This window comes from Ambystoma mexicanum, chromosome 3p (assembly GCF_040938575.1).
Source record: "Ambystoma mexicanum isolate Mex_15411 chromosome 3p, UKY_AmexF1_1, whole genome shotgun sequence".
Classification (NCBI taxonomy): Eukaryota; Metazoa; Chordata; class Amphibia; order Caudata; family Ambystomatidae; genus Ambystoma; species Ambystoma mexicanum.
The window spans coordinates 1,235,951,637-1,235,971,319 of NC_090925.1; the positions used below are offsets into that span (position 1 = coordinate 1,235,951,637).

Consider the following 19,683-nt stretch of genomic DNA (forward strand, 5'->3'; position numbering starts at 1 on the left):
CCAGCCCTGACTTAGCAAAAGATAACAAGTACGTAAGTACTTGGGGAGCCGACACCGACCATAAAAAGGGTTTATGTTCTGGGACCTACACCAAGCCACGAAACGCTTCCATTTGTGTCCGTAACACTTCCAAGTCGACGACGCCCTGGCTTTGGCGAGGACCTTCCTGCAGTCCACAGGCAGCTCGTAACCACCAAACTATAATGCTGCAGGAGCAAGGCCTTCAGGTTCAGCAATCCTGGGTCGTGGTGCAGAATTGGGCCTCCTTCCATAGCGAGAATATTCACGAACACTGATAGCTTGACTGGAGGAGATGCTGACATGCTGAGAAGGTCCAGGTACCCGATTTGCTTCAGCCACACTGGTGCGACGAGGATCATCCTGCACCGGCACCATCTGAGTTGACTGGTGACTCGTCGTAGGGTGACAATTGAGGAAACGCGTACAGGAACAGGCCTTCCAAAAAGGGAAAGAATGCGTCCCCATGTTCCCCGGCTGGGGAAACCTGCTGGTGAACCTCTGGCACTTGGTATTTGTCGCCGTCGCAAACAGATCGATCTGGGGACTGCCGCACCTGAGGAAGAGGTTGTCCACTTGATCCTGCCAAAGCTCCCACTCGTGGCGAGAGCACAGCTCCTTGCAGAGGGCGTCAGTGACAGTGTTTTTGAATCCCGCCAGGTGGAAAGGAATGAGGAACATCCCCGGGGCGACGTCCTAGTGCCACAACTCCTGCGCCTCTCTGGAGAGCGGCGGGGATCTTGTGCCCTCCTGCTTCCGAATGTAAAACATCATGGTGGTATTGTCCGTGAAGACCTTCACCACTTTTCCCTTGAGGGACGGAAGAAATTACTTGAGGGCCCAAAACACAGCCCGTAGTTCCAGGACGTTGATGTGTAGCGCTTTCTCCTCTGGTAGCCACAGGCCTCTGGCGTGGAGACGTCTGTGTGTTCTCCCCACCCACCACCACCACAGTGGGAATCTTCAGTGCTAACAGCCGTTGCACCTTCCCTAAAATAGCTGCTATCCTCTCCTCCGACGGAGCCGCCAGGCAAGATACTGTGTTGAGCCTGGACTCCGGATGAGCCAGTTGTCGAGGTATGGACTTGCGCGGCATGCCCGTGTGGGGCCTGGTCTTGGGCCCCCACGGATGGAGCGCCCTCAAAAGGACTTAAAAGTCTGGTCTGGCTGGCTGGATCCGAATGAGGCATGCCCCTGTGAACCACATGGGGTAGAGGCCCTGGTTTTGAGCCACGTCACCAGTCGGACGTGCTGATCCTTCAGCGTGCACTTGGAGAAGCCAGATCTCGCAATATTCTTCCTTGTGCGTCGGGTGATGAGAATACAGGCACTGGGAATGCTTGTCCATGAGAACATTCCGCAGACCGCAGCGAGTGCAGAGCTTGAAGAGGGAAGCCACGTCATTCTCCTCCGACATGATCTGGCACGGTATAGGCCTTCTGGAAACGTCCAAGAACAGAACACAATGATTTTTGCCCTTGAGGCAAACCAATTCAAATCAAACCATTTATATTCAATGAGATGATGCTTAGCTTTCCTTGTTTATCCATTATCTTGGGGGTAGTCTCGGATGTTATGGCTCATCATAGGGCTAGATCACCCCCCCACGCCGGCCTCCCCCTCTTTCCCACCCTATCTCTGCCCTTGCTGGGTGAGCTCAACTGGCCTCTAGCCCCCCCCCCCCCACCTCAGAACATCTTCGAAAGGAGAGCCCCAACCTGCCTCCAGCTTGTGGTCAGGCAGGTTCTCCCAAACCCATTCCTGATTCCAACCCTACCCCCTCCCCCACCCCTAGGACCATCGGTGACATTCTTATTGTTGTTCACCCTCCGCAGACTTACTCTCGATTTCAGGCCCCTTTTACTTTCGGTCCATTACAGTGTGCTGTGACCCTTGTGGATAGATTCTCCCTCATGCAGCGTTCAGTTAGCCGGACCCTTCAGCTGGGGCTGGTATCACCCCTTCCTGCTTCTTTTGGGTCTCGCCTCGGACCACTCCCATGATTTCATTTTGCTCTGGCCCTTCGCTGGAGGGTCCCTTGAGGCTTGGTCCTCATCCTCGATTCCCAGAATTATTGCCCCTTCTTTATAGGACTCTGACAGTGGTTCGCCTTGCTACTCCAAGGCCAGCCCAAAGGGGAAAGCCCAGCGAAATCGGACATCTTTGTCTCGAAGCACGGTCAGGACTGGGGCCATTTTCCTTCTTTTGGTCAGCGTCATCTGGGAAAAGTCCTGGAAAAGGAGTATGTTTGCGCAGTTGTAGACAATCGGTTTCGCCTTTCTTGAGGTGAGCAGAATCTTTTCTTTCGTTGGGTAATCGTGGAGGGCTGCTAGGACATCTCTTGGCCTTACCCATGGTTTAGTCCTTCTGTGCCCCACTATATGGATGATCAAATCTTACATCCGTTTGGTCGTCTGTTCCCAAGAGGTCTACGAAGATGCTCTTTATCACTTCCTCCAGCTATTGGCCAAAGACCTCCCCAGGCAAGCACTTGATTCGGATATTTGACCTCCTCAACCTATGTTTCAGATCTTCTGCCGGTAATTCCAAATTTTGGGTCACATTCGCCAGTTTCCATTAGATTTTCTGTCTTCCTTGAATTATGGGAGTTCTTGGAATTCCCACTAGATGTCCACCCTTTCCTCATCTTATTCACGTCCCTCTAATGTCCTGCAGTGCTTCCGCCAAATCCCCTCTCATTTTGTCCATTTGCTTTTGGACCGCATCTGTGATCGTGTCGCCAAAGTCATTAAATTATTGCATAAGTAGTGACTGTCACTGGTTGATCTTGGCTAGCATGCGTTTGGGGTCCCCTTCCTCGGTTTGTTCCTGGTTCTGTTGCAACGCCTGGGGCGAGTTGGCGTCCCTGCACACATCCTCTGGAGGCTGCTCCCTTCGGGTTTCCTTGCCCCCTTTGACTGTATTGGGGGCTTCTTCCCCTTGCTGTTACAACATACTTGTTCTGCCTCCTGCTCACTCAGTCGGGGCCTTCTCCCCCATCAGTCGCTTCCCCACCCCATGACAGTCCACCACAGCCAACCCTTATCTACTTGTGCGTATGGATGTCTTCTCAGGGTCAGCCCCCTTATGCATCTTAGGGGGCAGCAAATGGGTCAGGTGCACACTTGCTCAGCGGTAGCCTAGTTGGCGGAGAACTTGGTTCACCCTCCTGTATTGAGGGTTGATTCCCCCAGCTGCTCCTTTAGGGTGGGGCCGACTTCACTTGGTGAGGCTGGTGCTAGGGCTTTCTCTCAACCATGGCCTAGTGCTTACTTCTTTGCGTCCCAGCCCTGTGAGGCTATATGTGCCTTTGGTGGGATGACAGTCCCAGTGCGGGTCCTCTAAATTCCAGGGGGCTTGGGGGGGCTGCCAAAATTGGGTGGTCGCTGCTTGGAGCCTTCCCTTATCTAGGCTCTCTCCCCACTTGCCCACTCTGCTGCCGCTCTGGTTCTCCTGACTCCCCCGGGTGTGCCCCGCTCCGAGGTCCCAGGGATAGTCGTGCCACTGTTCACCCGCTTAGTCTCCTCTCTTCCACCCCCCACCCCCGTGGATGCCCAGGATTAGATCCCCCCCCTCCCTCTCCCGATTACCATCTATTCTTCTCCAATGTCGGAGGCGGCTGGGCTGATGCTGGAAATGCATTGGAGGGACAGGGCCTCCACATACTTGTCCTTTATTGCTTTATCATGTATGTTCTGACTTATTTTCTGTGCAGGAGTTCATGTGGGACTCCTGGCGTTGCGGCTCTTTTTTGGTTTGGTGAACAGACCCTTGGGATACCCTTATGGCCCCCCATGTGTGGGAGTACAACCCTGTACTCCTAGTGTATTGATTGATATTTGATTTCTATCGCGCTCATACACAAGTGTTTCAGAGCGCGACAAGGAAGGGAAAGGGAACAGGGGAGAACAAAAACAACGATCTTACTAGGCCCAGTGACATTGAGAACGTGCAAGTGCAGGGTAGAGGGAGAAGGGGGAGAAGTGCATGGAAGGGGGAACAAAAGGAGAGTGCGGAGCGAGAAGGAAAAAACAAAAATATTAATAAAATAATAAATAAAAAGGCAATAAACAATGGGAGTGCAGCCAGCAAGTGGCAAGTGCTGGGTTTATGGCAGCAGGCCGTGTAGGTCTGAAAGTGCAAGAAGAAAAGGGGAGGGCTGTATGGGTACAGATACAGACCCCAGTGCAGGAAGTGGCCCAGAGACAGTGCGTGAGGGTGGCAAGATGAGCAGGTACCTGGGCCCAGAGGACAGAGGGTGGCCAGGTGCATGGTGCAGAGGGAGAGTAGAATCAACAGGGTAGAGGGGAGGAGAAGGCAGAAGCAAAGAGGAAGGTTTTGAGGTGCTTCCGGAATCGGAGATGGTTCTCCTCAAGTTTTAGAGTGGCAGGGAGTCTGTTCCAGAGGGAGGCCCCAGCCGAAGATAGATCTACCCCCAGCTCGTTTCTTTGAGAAACGACTGACCCTGAGGGAGTTAGAGGTAGAGGAGCGGAGTGCTCGAGATGGGAGGTATTTGCGGAGGGATAGCTGAAGGTATGTTGGACCCAGGCCCCAGAAAGCCTTGTGGAGAATGCAGAGGGTTTTGAATTTAATCCTTGCATCCACTGGGAGCCAATGGAGAGATTTCAGAGCTGGAAAGATACGATCCCAGGGCTTGAAGCCAAGGACAAGTCTCGCAGTCCCGTTCTGGATAAGTTGTAAAGGGCGGAGAGTAGAGGCAGGTAGATTAAGAAAGAGGCTGTTGCAATAGTCCAGCTTAGAGAGAACCAGAGCTTGGGAGACAGTGAGCTTCTGGGGGAATGAGAGGAAAGTAAGAATACCTCTGAGGAGGTGCAGTAGTAGGAGGTTTGACTTTTTTGATACATCAGCGATGTGGGCAGAGAAGGAGAGTGTGGAATCCAAGGTGACACCAAGGTTCTTGGCCTCGCAGGTGGGGATAGGAGGAGGGCCAAGGGAGGCCGGCCAGAGAGTGAGGGGAAAGGAAGGTGATGGTGTGCCAATGGGGAGGATCTCTGTCTTGCTGGCATTAAGACAAAGATCGTTGGCAGCACACCAATGGAGTTTGCCTAAGAAGGGGGTAATGGAAATTGGGCGATAGTTGGCCGGACAAGAGGGATCCGCTGTGGGTTTCTTGAGGAGAGGATGCACAAGGGAGTGCTTAGTGTATGTTTTTGGGAAGCTGTGTGTGGCCCACAGAGCAGGGTACGGGCTGGTGGCAGCTCCGTGCTGAATTGACAGGTGCCCTGCTCATCCTCCATTTTGGGATGCTCAGGCCCAGTCATTGGAATCCGTGGATTCCCGATAGGAAACAAGATGGCCCCTGTTGCCTCTTGCTTTCTATCATCCATTACCTTACTTTTCCCGAAGTCCCAGGAAGCCCTGAATCTGTCCCTTCTCCCTGGCTGGCTGTTGGGTGGAAGTTCAATATATGGTGTTGAGGGGAAGTCCAGCCTTCCCAATGACTGTATGTTGAGTACGCCCATGGGGTGGGACCAGGGTGACTGGAGTGGGTCACGATTAAGCATTCTGTGTTATGGGTGGCTAGTATCTGGTGTTTGACACAATGACTGAGTCAGCCCTGCCCGAAACTGGTATGACTGCAGTGTGTAGTGCTGAATGGCAGAGTGCTTGCCCGAATACACATTCTGTGTTAGTGTCTAGATGGAGAAAAATGGCTTGAATGCACTGTGCGCCTGATTGGCTGCCTGACTCCCTGAATGCCCTTCTGAGTGATTGGTGGCCTGAGTGTGACCCAACAGAATGAATGGGAGATCAACAGTATATCTGGGGGGACTCTCACTGCTAGAAATCCTTCAGAAACTGAAGTTGAAACTGGTGCTCAACTATGAAGCCCACTGGAAGAAGAACTTTTGCTGCTGTCTTTCGCTAATCTGAAAGCTGCTGTGCCTTCAAGGAACTGGTCCAAGAGAGCACCTGGCTAAGAGACCTCTTCCCGAGCTACGAAGGACCATCTTGCACCAGCTGATCTTTGCCAAAACTCCCTGGTAGACAGACCTACGAAAGGCTGCCGACCGGAGAAGGGGACCGCTGAGGAGAACTAAGAGAAACACCGGACAGCCGTCCGTCATCGACTACCGACTGGAGCCACTGTGCTCCCTTTGCCCAAGAACATTTTTATCCAAGGACTCCCTTGTTCATCACCGTCAACCGCGTTCATTCTGCCGAAGAAAGTCAAGGCCGCCGACGGCCGAGGAGAATCCACCAGTGAGTTTCCCGCCACCCGAAGACCTCAGATGCCGACAAAGCTACTGAAGCCGTCACGTCCCGTTCGCCGACCCCAGACGCTGACCGCAAAGATCGAAGCGGCTCCATCAACGACCACCGTTCGCATCTTTCTTCACCAAATCTAGAGGGCACGCGGCTCCTGCCTTAAAGGGAGTGCGCTCAAGAAGGGCCCGTCGACGACTCACCGAAGAACTCTACGAAACCAGGTACTTTGGGGCAGTAGAACTTTTATAGAAGGAGATAAGACTGATAGACAATATATGGATTGAGCTTGTAGTGCATCTTCATTTACAGGTTGCCCAAGTGGGGGGCTCCTCATACAGAACTGTGTCTAGGCATCCGGGCCAGTTTTCTGCCAATTGTCTAACCAACTTGTCTTCCTCCTAAATCTATGGTTGATATTTTGCTGTGTTGATTCGTATGCTATTTAAACGGAGTACAGTTGATGCATTTTAATGGAATCAGAGTAACAGTGGCATCACCTGGAACTGTATATGTGTACCATTTTAGAATTGGAGCACAAAGTGTGTTATTGTGATTGTGTATATAACGCGAACCTCATTTATATAAAGAGCTGTGTTTTAGAGAATCTTGGCTGGAGTCCTCTGTGCCTCTGCCCTATAGAGAGCTGGAGTACAAATAACCCCCTCCTGTTTTTTTTTTTTTTTAACAGGGAGGGCGGGGCTGCGGAGTCCGTTAGCACAGCGGCCCTTCCTCTATGGGGTGGGGGGGGGCTAATGCTATGCTTCGGCTGGACTTTCCCTCGTTGCTGCTGAACAAAAATGCCTGGGGAGGATGTTTTCAAAGTTCCCGCTTTTCTGGTTTCGAGGTTCGGGAGAGGATTGATTACAGTGCTCTGTCAGCAGCCATCTTGGAATCCCCATGGCATATTTTTTAAACTACGATCCATGCAATGTAATAGTGTAATTTTATGTATTTCCCCATTTATGAAAGTCCCATATACCACCTATGTTGATGATACGCAGATACTCATCACGCTTTCAGGCTCCTACAAGAATGACGACTCCCGCCTTAACAAAATCTACAGCAAAATTCAAGAATGGATGGCCAAGCACAGGCTTTGTCTCAATGACGACAAAACCGAGCTCCTACTCATTGGCTCCAGACAACACCTTAACAAACTCAACCCACAATACAATTAATTCAATATAGACGGAAATGTCATCAAGGTCTCCAAAAACGCCAAAACATTAGGGGTCTACCTCGACTCCACCCTGTCACTCTTAAAACAGGTTAATGCCACAGCCTGTTCCTCAGCAAACACCACAAACGACTACCTGTAGACCTTTCTTATCCACACAAAGCTGTATCATACTAGCCAGAGCTTTAATGCTATCAAAGCTGGACTACTGCAACTCCCTCCATCTTGGCACCGGTAAGCAAAACATCCACAAACTCCAAATCTTGCAAAATAACGCTCTCAGAGCAGCCCTCAACATTCCACGCTCCGACAACATATCCCAAGCTAGACGGACGGCCAAAAGGCTCCCTATAAAAGACACTTTCAGAACTCTCATGATCACCCACAAATGCATCAACACTGCCCCCAAATACCTGGCCAATATATTCTGCACTAAGACCACATCGAAGCCCACCAGAGCCAACTATGCCCACTGCTTTAGCATTCCCAAATACAGACTCCAAAAATCAGGCAGAACCAGTTTCCCAGTCCTAGCTGCAAAAACATGGAACTCCTTGCACCAGCGCTGAGAGACAAACACTCCTTCTGCTTCAAAATCAAAACCTGGCTCTTCTCCATGACCCCTCTTACCTAAGTAACATCTATGAAACCACACATTGCCTGTATATTTTGTAAAAATGTCTACTGCAGCTTTTCGCTGTAAACATGTAAATTCTTCCATTTTATTGTAACTTCCTCCCCTATGTACACTGTAATTTCCTACATTCTTGTATATTATCTCTACTCTCTCCTACTATCTGTATTTATACCATGTATGGAACAAGCTAAACAAGTCAAGCGCCTAGCTACCTCAGGGTTTAGCGCGCTATATAAGCAAATAAAACAAACAAAACAAATTTCAATGGCAATCATGAATGATAGTATTGTATATGAAAAGGCATGCAAAATATTGATCAAATTGGAGTCTTGCCTTGAATGCTTAAGAACACAACAGTTTTAATATTTAGAATGGTCAGGGTTTGATATTCTCATAAAAACTGGAAAGTATTAGCAGATTATTCTATTTAGTCTTTTAAATGGGCTGTAATGCCGGTCTTATAGATCAGTCACTTTGGGACTTTTATTTCTCTGAATTATTTAGGTTGGTTTAATTTTAGAAAACATTAATGCCATTTATTGCAATTAAAAATCTCATTTACATGTTGTTGGCTTAAATCAGTCAGTGGGGAACATTTAGCTTACTCAATCGGACAATGACGGTCCCACAGTGAAGGGAACAGGGACTTGTTTAGGCAACAGGTTCTTGAGAGCCACATTAGAGGCCCTTTTGACCACTTCGACAGCGCTCCACCAAAAGAGCGTCAAGGCGCGCTGAAAATTATTTTCTCTCCATGTTGCCTTTGTTTGAAACAATAGTTTCAGTAGGCAGCCGATCTTAGTATCTGCAGCAGGCACTGCAAAGTGCAAGGGTTGGTCTTTCCTCAGACACGTTTCAAATCCTCATTTGTTAATTGGGGAATTAGCCCTCAAATTGGCGATCTTTTAAAGTCACCATTTGCTGCTCAATCAGAGCTTACTCTAAAGTGAGCAGAACGACAAAGTTATTGCTCATTTTAAAACTTTGTAAAGCCAATTGGCACAGGATGTCTACCTTATGGGCAAACTCTTAGGAACTGAAAAGGTTACACACAGCGGTCAGAACAACCAGATTCATTCAGATGCAAGCCTGTGACATTCATACAGGCCCATCTGGGGAATTATCTCTTGACAAAGTCCAAACCATTTGACTTTTGGCATAGATTACAAGTTGGCCAATGTTGGTTATGAAAGCCAGTCCTGGCCTTTTTACCCCTGCTTATGTGTACATGAATGAAAAATGCCATTTGCTAACAACTGCATCTTTTTGAGAGGCAAGAGTGCATTCAGCAGTTACATTTCAGTGGGTTCATTCAATGGGATCAGATACACATGTAAATCTCCAAGGATTTTAGCACACCCTTCATGCATATTTTTTAATTCTAGAAACGCTGTGATTTGTGCAAATAGTGGGGTGATGCTGATGCAGGAACACCTGTGTTAAAAGCATGTGGCATGCTGTTTGGGGAAACCATGGTAATTGCACTGCAGTAAAGCCGCGCAGCCATTGAGTGCTAGAACATGGCTCCCTCATAATATCCTTCTGTTTGACCTCAACTGAAGACCTGCATCTGAAGATCCATGTTGGGTTTACCCTTGATCTACCGCAAAGATCGATCAATACATTCTTAAGGCATTAATAAAATGAGTGCCAGCAAGTCTGGGGAATAGAACCATCTGTAATTTGCAATTCTGTACAACTGCAGACAACCTAGTGATTTTTACTCTAGGAACCTGGAGTAGGAGCCAATGAGATGGCTTAAGTCAGGTCTCCACTCCTTTGACCACCAGTTCCCCCATCTGTGGCCTGCGTCCCAACTGCCGTTCTGGATAGGCCCTCCAATTGTACCAATGTAGCTCTGTCCATCTAAGGGCCGTCATATAGCTCTTTCATTTGTTGGATCAAAAAGGGCAAATGAATGCAAGGAGTTTGTTAAAACCCTTCTTCATCCAAGCAGAGGCACAAACAGCAGAACCGAGAACAAACTGGTATCGGAGAAGTGGCCACAGCAGAAAGAAGTAATTGCAGTGAGGAGATTGCAACATGTAGCGATATAGCAACTGATGTAGTAATAGACAGCTAGGGAATAACTGAGTGAGAAGCAGCAAAAGGGAGGAGAATTGCCAAAGGCCGGAAGTAATAGGGAAAGCAACAGAGGGACCCAATAGATATTGTCAGCAGCAGAGCGAAGGACAGAACAACATAGCAACAGAAAGTGCGTATAGTGTATTAATTCGACTGCAACCAAAAGCAATCTCCACCATTTTTCAGGTTTAGGACAGGTGCAGCTCTCAATTTTATATTTCTGCATGCATGTTACTCAAATCACTGAATTAACACTGAAGACCAATCTCCAAGTGCAAGATCGGGATTCAAACATGTTGGTCTGCGTTGGCTTGCTTCCAAGACAAATGCATTGCCCCTGAGCTATCCTCCCAGCCTTTACTTACATTCTTATTTTGCCGAGCGCTTTTCCGTTCAACTTATTCTAGGCTAATGACATATTTATAACATTTCACTTTAAGAGCTCCTGTCTTGTGCACAAATCCTAGTCAGAAGAAAATCCCCGACAATCAGGAGCTATCAGATGCGGCTTCATGAATTCCAATTCAGACCCTTATAATAGAGTAACAATATACACAAACAATTCCATCAGGATAACCATTCTGTCAGCATGGGATACTCACTTCTCTCTGGTACATTTCTTACGTCATTTGGTGCTCTCTTTGGGAGCAGTTCTTCTGCCGCCATGATGGGTTCTTCTTTCTCTGAAGGCAGAAATGGAAAGAAGTTTAGAAAGAATTACATTCATAGCAATTCAGGTCCTTCACCCATCTTCACAAGCGGTTGGGACAGTCTCTCCACTTGCTAACAAGACGGGACCAGCAGATTAAAAAGGATCTGCCGCTACCTTAAAAACTTGATAACAGTCGGGCATGCCCACCCCTATGTGTACCACCCCTGCATTCTAGCCATTGTTACTTTTTGTCAAATCCCAGATCCGTGTTTTTTCTACCCACTTCTGCAGGAGGTTGTAGCACAGTATACACTGAGGTGTTAAATTGGTTGTTGAGGTGAAGGCGAGACACTACCAAGAAGCTGAATCACCATGAAGGCAATCTTCATTTCTCCGTTCTGCTCTCCCTCCTTTCCAACTCATTGGGACAAGACTAAAAAGTGTTAATATAGTTTGTGGAGAAGACAGCATTGTTTGGACAGTTTTAAGGGCTTAGTAAAACCATACAACAAACAGTACAAACCTCCACACTTTAAATACGGTTGTACCACCAGAGTATTTGGCAGTGTAGACAGAGCAGCCAGGTTCATCTTAGGAAAGAGGGCTGTTGCTTGGTACAAAGAAATTGTAGCATACATATGGCCAAAGAAACACTGAATCATGTATTGTAAAAATAAACAGTTTATTTAAATACAAGTAGGCCAAGATGAATCTAGGATAAATAAGCACAATCGCATTATATATAAACAATTATAAAAACCAACTCAATATTTAAAGGATACAACCCAAAGTATGACCTTATTAAGAATAGCAGTCAGCAGAGGTTAGGTAAACCTATATCATATTCAGAATGCAATCAGCTATTCTTGTGGAGTAAAACCAGTTTACATATACTTTTTGAATACAGTCAGTAATTCAAGGATAGTAGACCCTGTCAGTCATGCAGTGACGCTCAGTTAAGAAATCACTTAGTAGACCAACCCGGTTACCAGGATACTTTTTTTTTAATAGTGGAACACAAATTCATGCACAGTATGACCCCATCACTACTTTTAGGATAACCCTCAGGTATACCAGGTGAGTAAAACCAATGTTGTAATTAACTATTACAGTTGCATTTCAGATCAGTGGGAACACAGATTAAGGTAAGCAATAACTCGCCACTTAATTTAGGAGGGCACAAGGCAGACCAAGGTTCGTAAAACCCACAGTACACTTATTCAGAATGGCACACAGCTATTCAAGCTAGGTAAAACCCAAGGCAGACTTATTGAATACAGGCTGTACAGCACATCAGGGGAAGCCAGAACCAGTTGGTAAACCTATACACTTCTATTCTGAAAGAAATAGTTAGGTGAAGCCAAAACCATTACTTTTCGGACGTGAGGGAACCAATTCACAGGCGAGTATAATCACCTTGTATACACACACTTTTCAGAATGGCAAAAGCCATTCAAAGGCTAGTAAGAACGTTTGTAACCGCTCATATTTCAGAGGGACAGTTACAAACCAACTCTTCCACAAGTATGTAACCTTTTAACACTTTATTTATAAAGACAGAATCCTTTTCTTATACAATCCTTGCCTAGTCTATTGCATGAGTTCTCTAAGAGGCAGAAGAGGGACCCTAGTGGTCTAGGTGCCAGCTGTAGGTAGGTTGAGTAAAGGTGCAGTTGCAAGAAAAGTCAGAGTTCCTGAGGAAGTCTCTTCAAAACAAGTAAGTAGTTCACTTTAGAGTTAGTTAGAGTCCAGGAAATTCAGAGAAGATACCCTAGAGGGATTCCAGCAGTGGGCCTGAGCGACCTGGATGAGAGGACTCCTAATCACATGAATCGCCAGCAAAGCTTCACAGGAATCACACAAGGCTGAAGGTCAGTAATACCCCCAGCCATCACAAAACCCGGTTGATTAATTCCTTGTTGTGAAAACTGAAGGCAGGACACCGGAAGGGAATTTGCAGCAGGGATCAATGGGGAAGACTCCAGGCAAGGGTTTCTTCACAGCTGGATGTGGTTCTGACACCCGTTTCAGGAACCAAGAAAAGACTGAACATCGCTGGTTGGATTCTCGTCACTAATCTGGTCCAGCACTCCGGTGTAGGGACTTCAAGTATTCAAATCAAGTCTCTGGAGGTCCAGAAGGAAGCCACCAAAGTTTCAGCGCATTTCGGAACACTGTGCACCGCAAACGACTAGAGGTACCAGGGGTATTGCAGCCCAGCAAGGTCGCAGCACGCCATTGGATGACTCAAAATGCAGGTCTTCTTGAGACTAGGGGATGTCACCAGCCACTTGGTACGAGTCGTATTTTGGACCCCAGGTCGATGGAAGGAAGAGTTACAGCAGGCACTTGGGTCGCTTGAAATCGCTACAGCTCTCCTTTCTTCATCTTTCTCTTCGGTTTCAGCTCCAGTGGTCGACTTGTCAGCAACTTCCAGGTTTGGAGTATTCATCAGGAACCACAGCACAACTTCTGCAATCTCCCCTTGAATTTTCTACAAAGGGGCGGTTTGGCTGTCCAATCAGGACAGCCAGCCAGTCACCCATTAGGAGTTAGTTCCTTTCAGGCAAGGAAAAAGACAAAGGGCTGCAGAGATTTGTACTCCTGCCTCACTTTCTGCCTTCACTAACACTCTGGAGTCTGGGCAGGGAATCCAAAGGATTCCCGCCGACCTTACAGTGAGGTCTTTCCCACCTAGAATGGCAGGGGAAGGCCTCTGAAACCACAAGAAATGGGGAAAAAAGAAGGCGCCTACCATTTTAGAAAAATGGTGGCCCTTCTGTGCTTTACCGAGGCCGACTTAACCCCTTCACTGCCAGGACTACACCCCCTCCCCCAACCCCGTGCCAATGCCTTTTTGGGTGATTTTGGTAGGTCGCCATTCACTGGCTTGTAACTTTTGTTACATGAGATATCTCAGCCACATGTAGGCGGTTTTGCTGTAGGGGGGGGGGGGGAATCGGGTGAGAGAAAATAACCAAAAAGGGTGAGATTGTTGGGTTATTTCAAAAAATGCCAATAAATTGATGTACAAACAAGCATGTGGGTTTTTCCTTGTAAGAGCTGGGAACAAATGGTTTGCTATGCTGAATTCCCCATTTTCCTGGCTTTCAGGAACAGGTTGAGTGGAAACGAATTTATATATATATATATATATATATATATATATATATATATATATATGGTTAACAACCGTTTTGTGAAAGGTAGGCGATTTTGGCCTTTTTTTATGCATGAAGAACAGAAAAGGCATACATTTCTGAAAAGTAGACAAAATTCCAAGTTTAGGAAGGGGTGATTTGCGCAGGTCGGGCAACAACTATGTAGGGAAAAATTCCATAGTTTGGGGAAAAAGCAGGAAAAAGACTAAGAAGAAAAAAAGAAATAAAAAAAAGTATGTGGTGGACATGGTTGGCCTGGTACGGCAATGACTTGTATGAATTTTGAGAAATACAATGCTCCGCTACATTCCCCCGACTCTTGTAGTTAGGAAATCACAAATTTTTTGCAATGTTTCACAAAACAAGCAATACCACAGGCCAAAAGCAGTTTTATGCTTACAGCCTGAACAAACGTACTTCACATGTGTAAATTAGGAAAACAAATGCGTTGAGGAAGGGCAAGCATACATTTTTTGAAAGAGCACAGGCAGACCTTTTAAAGGGTAGGTGACCTGTGCAGGTTACAAAAGTGTATAGGGCCTAAAGCAGCGACAAAATGTAGGTCACATTTGATAAATGAAAGGGTTGTGTGACAAAGAGCAGCAGCAAATGGGTCGAAACGGTGGTCGGTCATTTTTTCGAAAAAATAATGTCGAATGAAAATTTTTTCGGGAAAAAAAATGTCGGAAAAAAAGTCGAATTCCGTTTTTTTTAATTATATATTTATTTTGGGGTTCGGGATAAAAAAATGGGTAAAACAAAAAAAAAATTTAAAAAAGGGGGTAGGGGGAACCCCCATTTCGAAAAAAAAATGCATTAAAACAAAAATTCGACATTTTTTTCCGACTTTTTTTCGAAAAAATGACTTTCGACATTATTGGTTTCGACATTACGACTATAAACCGGTCGAAACATTATGAAAACCATGCAAACACAACAAATGTCGTACCTTCCCACAAGTGTTCCGACGGTACCTCACACGGGTAACTTTTGGCACAGCATAATTTCAGGAATTCTGCTCATGTGCACACCCTACAGATTTGGGCCTAGGGTGGCCAAGCAACCAAGAAAAACAGGGAACCCCATGCATTTCCGAACGGAGGACACCCGTGGAAATCCGCAGAGGTCCGACTTGAGCAAATCGCCCCAGAATGTATTACCCAGAACCCCGGCAAAGTTTGATATTTGGTGGGGGGGTAACACAATTTTCACTTTGTCGTGGGTGCGGAGTAATAAATTCTGGGCCGATTTGCGCAAGGCAGACCTTCGTGGATTCCCACAGGTGTGGGAAATGCATGGGGTTCCCCGTTTTCTTGCTGGCTTCGACACCCTAGGCCCAAATCTGTAGGTTGCCCAAATGAACAAAATGTGCTGTGCCGAAAGGCTTGGGGTTACCAGTGGGTTAGCATTTTCCCTTTGCGCCCAGATGGGTGCACCCCCATTTTCATCGCGACACCTGTGGGAACGCGGGAAGGTATGATATCTGTTGGCAACGTGTTTCGGTGGGTGGGCAGAGGGAAATTGGCTGGAAATAAACCATTCTCAGACATTTCCCTCTGGCCACCCACCAAAACACGCCGCCAACACCACATGGCCTACCTCTCTGCGTCCGCACACGTGTCCCAATGAAAACGGTACCTCACATGTGTGGATGCATCTTCCTGGGCGCAAAGAGAAAAGGCTAAACCACTGGTAACACACAACAGGTGTGGGAGACAACCTACAGAATTGGGCCTAGGGTGTCGAAGCCACCAAGGAAAACAGGGAACCCCATGCATTTCTGAAAAGAAGACACCCGTGGGAACCCAAAGATGTCTGACTTGCGCAAATCTCCCCAGAATGTATTACCCATAAGCCCCACCGAAGACCCACATGGGAGAAGGGTGCCTAAGGCCAGGGACATTACCGCCGACTTTGCTGGAGCTATGCCTGGCCTGAGTTACAGCTTCTCCCTCTGGGAAAGGGCAAGGAAATGTCCCAGCCCTCCTTGGAACCAACTTTGGGCATGGAGACGTTCAACCCAAAATGGTAGTCACCCGTCCAAGGCCAGTAATATCACCCCCTAAGACCCTGGAGCTCTGGCTGGCCTGCGTTACAGCTTCTCCCTCTGGGAAAGGTCGGGGACCCTGCCAGAGCTCCCTGAAACCGTTGCTGAGCTTCGGCCCGGTGAAACCACATGGGAGACAGCCGCCCAAGGCCAGGGACATCAGCCCCAGCCATCGTGTAGCACGGGCTGGGATGCGATACGGAACTTCCCTTGGGCAAGGGAAGTGGCCCTGCCGGGGCTCCCTGGAGCTTCCGCTGTGCTTGGGGACGGTACACCCACATGGTAAATGGATGTCCAAGGCCAGGGACATCACCTGCAACTGTCCTGGAGTTCTTGCTGGCCTGTGTTACAGCTTTTCCCCACCAGGGAGTCCCAGCAGTGTGCCAATACCTCCCCGAAGGGAAAAGCTGTAATGCAGCCCAGCCACAACTCCAGGATGGATGAAGGTGATGTCCCCGGCCTTGGACATCCATTTACCATGTAGGTGTACCGTCCCCTAAGCAAAGCGGCAGCTCCAGGGAGCCCCGGCAGGATCCTCATTCCTCCCCAGAGGTGACATCTGTAACGTAGCACAGTCAGAGGTCAGCCTGGGCCTGCAGATAGTCAACCCACATGGGAGACATCCGCTCCCAGGGAAAAAACTATTTTCTGCTGGCATGGGGGGCAATTTGTGGCAAGTCCCTACAATTGTGTCCCAGCCCACCAAAATCTCCCCCCAGACGGCACATTCCCACCCACAGCACCAACAATCCAGCCCCGGTCCTACCCACCCCACTGACAGTGGGCCCTAACCGTAAATTAAAAAAAAATTAAAAAAAAAAAAAACAGTACTCACATAACGTTGCAGCTGCTCGCATAGAAAAAAAGCTTTAAACCTAACAAAAATCATTTGTTACCTACGGTCACCCAGCAAACACAAATCTACACTAATACTTTCCAATCACGGCCTCCCTTGCAAGCCATCCCTGGTGGTCTATTGAACCTCACACCCCTCGCCCCCCAGTGAAAACACATTTGCCCCTTCCTAGGGGCAGAAACTTGCCCCCAGGGAGAGCCGCATGAGGTTCCCCCCCCACGCTTCATTTGGGGTGGGGGAGAGGGCCACCTCAAAAAGTAGGACAGGCCCCCCAATGGATGGGGCAGTAGCGTTTGGGCACCCTGGAGGCAGATTGGCACACTCATGTTCCCATCTGCGCCAAGGGAAGTTTGGGAAACAAAGAAAAAAATTGAAAATGGTAGGCTGCACTTTAGAGAGGGGGGGCTGAGGGACACCCTAAACCACCGGGGGTGCATCTCTCCCCCCATCCACCCCAAATGGATGGGGGCGTCTCATGTAGCCCTGCTGGGGCAGATAAGGGGGGGGGGGTGTCATTCACTCCTTCCTGGGGTCAGGTGTACCCTCCTAGGAGCAGATATCTGCCCCCAGGGAGGGCTGCATGAGATAGCCCCCACTCCATTTTGGGTGGGGGAGAGGGCCACCCCACTTTGCATTACACAATTCCCAGCCGGTTTAGGGTGCCCCTCAACTGCCCCTAAAGTGCAGTCTACAATTTTCAATTTGTTTATTTACCAAACGTAACTTGGCGCAGATGGGCAGATTAGTGTGACAATCTATCCCCAGGGTTCCCAAACCCTACTGCCCCACCCACTGAGGGGCCTGTCCCACGTATTCTGGTGGTCCATTTGGGGTGGGGGGAGAGGACATGAAAAAAAATTCAAAGGGGCAACCCAGCCTAAGCCCAAAAGTTATAGGAAAGTAACTCCAACCATACACTATGGAGAGACAAAGGTCACCCATAAAAAGAGTAAAAGACTAGGTGAGAGGGGAAAAAGATTGCCACTCAGCTAGGGACAAGGCAAGATAATTACCCAGTCCAAACAAAGTTCTCGGGTTGACACAGGTCAGGAAGATATAAATATGAAAATCCTACTCAACAAGCATATACAACAAGCTTCACGCAAACATGTCAAGCAATTCTAGAAAAGTTGTCTTTTGGCCAAGGAGATGCAGCCAAAGCGCAATGTAAAGTTTCAGAGATGCTTAAAACTATTCTTCTGGCCATAGCTGCCTTAGTGGCTTTATTGCCAGGAGACAGTCACAGTGGGTTACAAAAAGATCGTATGAGCCGATAAACCATTACGTACTCACTATACAGAATTTTTGTTCCCTGGAAACATCCAAGTTTTTGTGTATTTCTTCACTAGACAAATCATGGGGTTTGGTATGAAAATATTGAAGAAAGTCAATTTTTGGGAGCAGGAAGTTCCAAATGGTTCTAGCTAAAACAATCGCCACTCGAAAGAATGTTACAAGTTATAAGAACTAGATCACAAGAGGCAATTTGTTCAAAGGGCGTATGCATTAACAGAACTGGAACCAGGTTTAAATACCACTTTGGAGAACATTTTGTAACGGGATGAATAAAAAAATTTAAAAAATAAAATAAAATAAAAAAATGGCCCCATTTGAAGGTTTAAGATTTTTCAGACAAAATGTCGGTATGGTTACCCATCAACACTAAATGTGTGAAAGACCAGACACTCTCGAAGTCTCAAAGGATTGACAATTTGCACACCAAACTGCGCAAAAGCAAATAATTGTTCTGGTATTGGGCTTCAGATTTTTTCAGAGCCACAAACCCAATTTGAATATTTTCCTTTGAGATGTGAAGATGAGCAAAGGTTAGCTTTTCAGGTAGCCAGCCTTCAAAACTATGCGAGGGGTGCGCAGAATCAAATCTCTCCTCCTGAACTTGAAAACCTGTTTGCAAATGTCCAAGAACCACCAGATCAGACATCGCTAGAACAGAGCAGTCAGCTCCACTATTGAGTAATGGCTGAGCTTGCATTCCATCACTACTGAATAAGTGGGAAAAGGCGGAAAGGCATAAAATGTTTAAAAAAGTGTTTTTCCAATTCCCAACATAGAAGCATACTAGTGGCAAACAGCACAATGGTCTGTGGCAAATAAATCCACTTGATGTCGGCCTTATTTTTGAAAGACCTAGTGCAACTAATTGGTTTAGCGCCTGTTCAGGAAGAGCTTGAAGAAAAGCCCCATCAACATAGCCATTTTAGGATGCAATCAAGAAAAGGTGACGTTTGATACTCCTGAATATTTATGGGCTGAATGTGGCGAAAGCAGATTAAAATGTGGATACTGTATTGGATGCATACTAGGCAATGTGGAGATTGTGACTGAGGGAGATTTTAACACCACTCTGAATATGAAGATGGACATATCTTATCAGATCTTATCAGAATGGCTCCTATGCCATTGCCAAAGCCAGAAAGGGACACTTGGAATTAATGAAGTGGGATTTACAGGATGTGCGAGATTGTAATCTAGACTACAGAAATTACACTTTTCAGATTTACTTTTTTCTGGTTAGCAGGATTCGTTGTGGGGATATTTACAGTACTGCTATTGGGGATGTGGTGATCTCAGACCATGCTTTTGTTGAGTTGGCTTTAGACAGTTCGGTAGGTAAACAAAGCTAAAAAGGAATGGAGGTTGAATATCCAGTGTTAGGGAGACTTTTCATTTCTGTGCCAATTCACTTCAGCCTTGGAGACCCCCAGCTCCCTTGCTGGATTCAGGGCATTTAAATGTTTTACTCCTGAGTGATTGGAACTCTAAACCCCCACTCTCCCTCATGTGTTCAACGGAGTCTG

The 19,683-nt window shown here is 47.3% G+C and overlaps 1 protein-coding gene across 6 annotated transcripts in view; it reads right to left on the reverse strand.

The window, feature by feature from the left end:
* The window catches only part of ATF7IP (activating transcription factor 7 interacting protein), an 813,149-nt gene that overhangs the window by 412,151 nt on the left and 381,315 nt on the right, over positions 1 to 19,683 (reverse strand). For all 6 annotated transcript variants that reach the window (XM_069652710.1, XM_069652711.1, XM_069652713.1 and 3 more), the window contains one exon: positions 10,751 to 10,831. In XM_069652710.1, the coding sequence (XP_069508811.1) occupies positions 10,751 to 10,831 (81 nt within the window). The remainder of the gene's footprint in view (positions 1 to 10,750; positions 10,832 to 19,683) is intronic.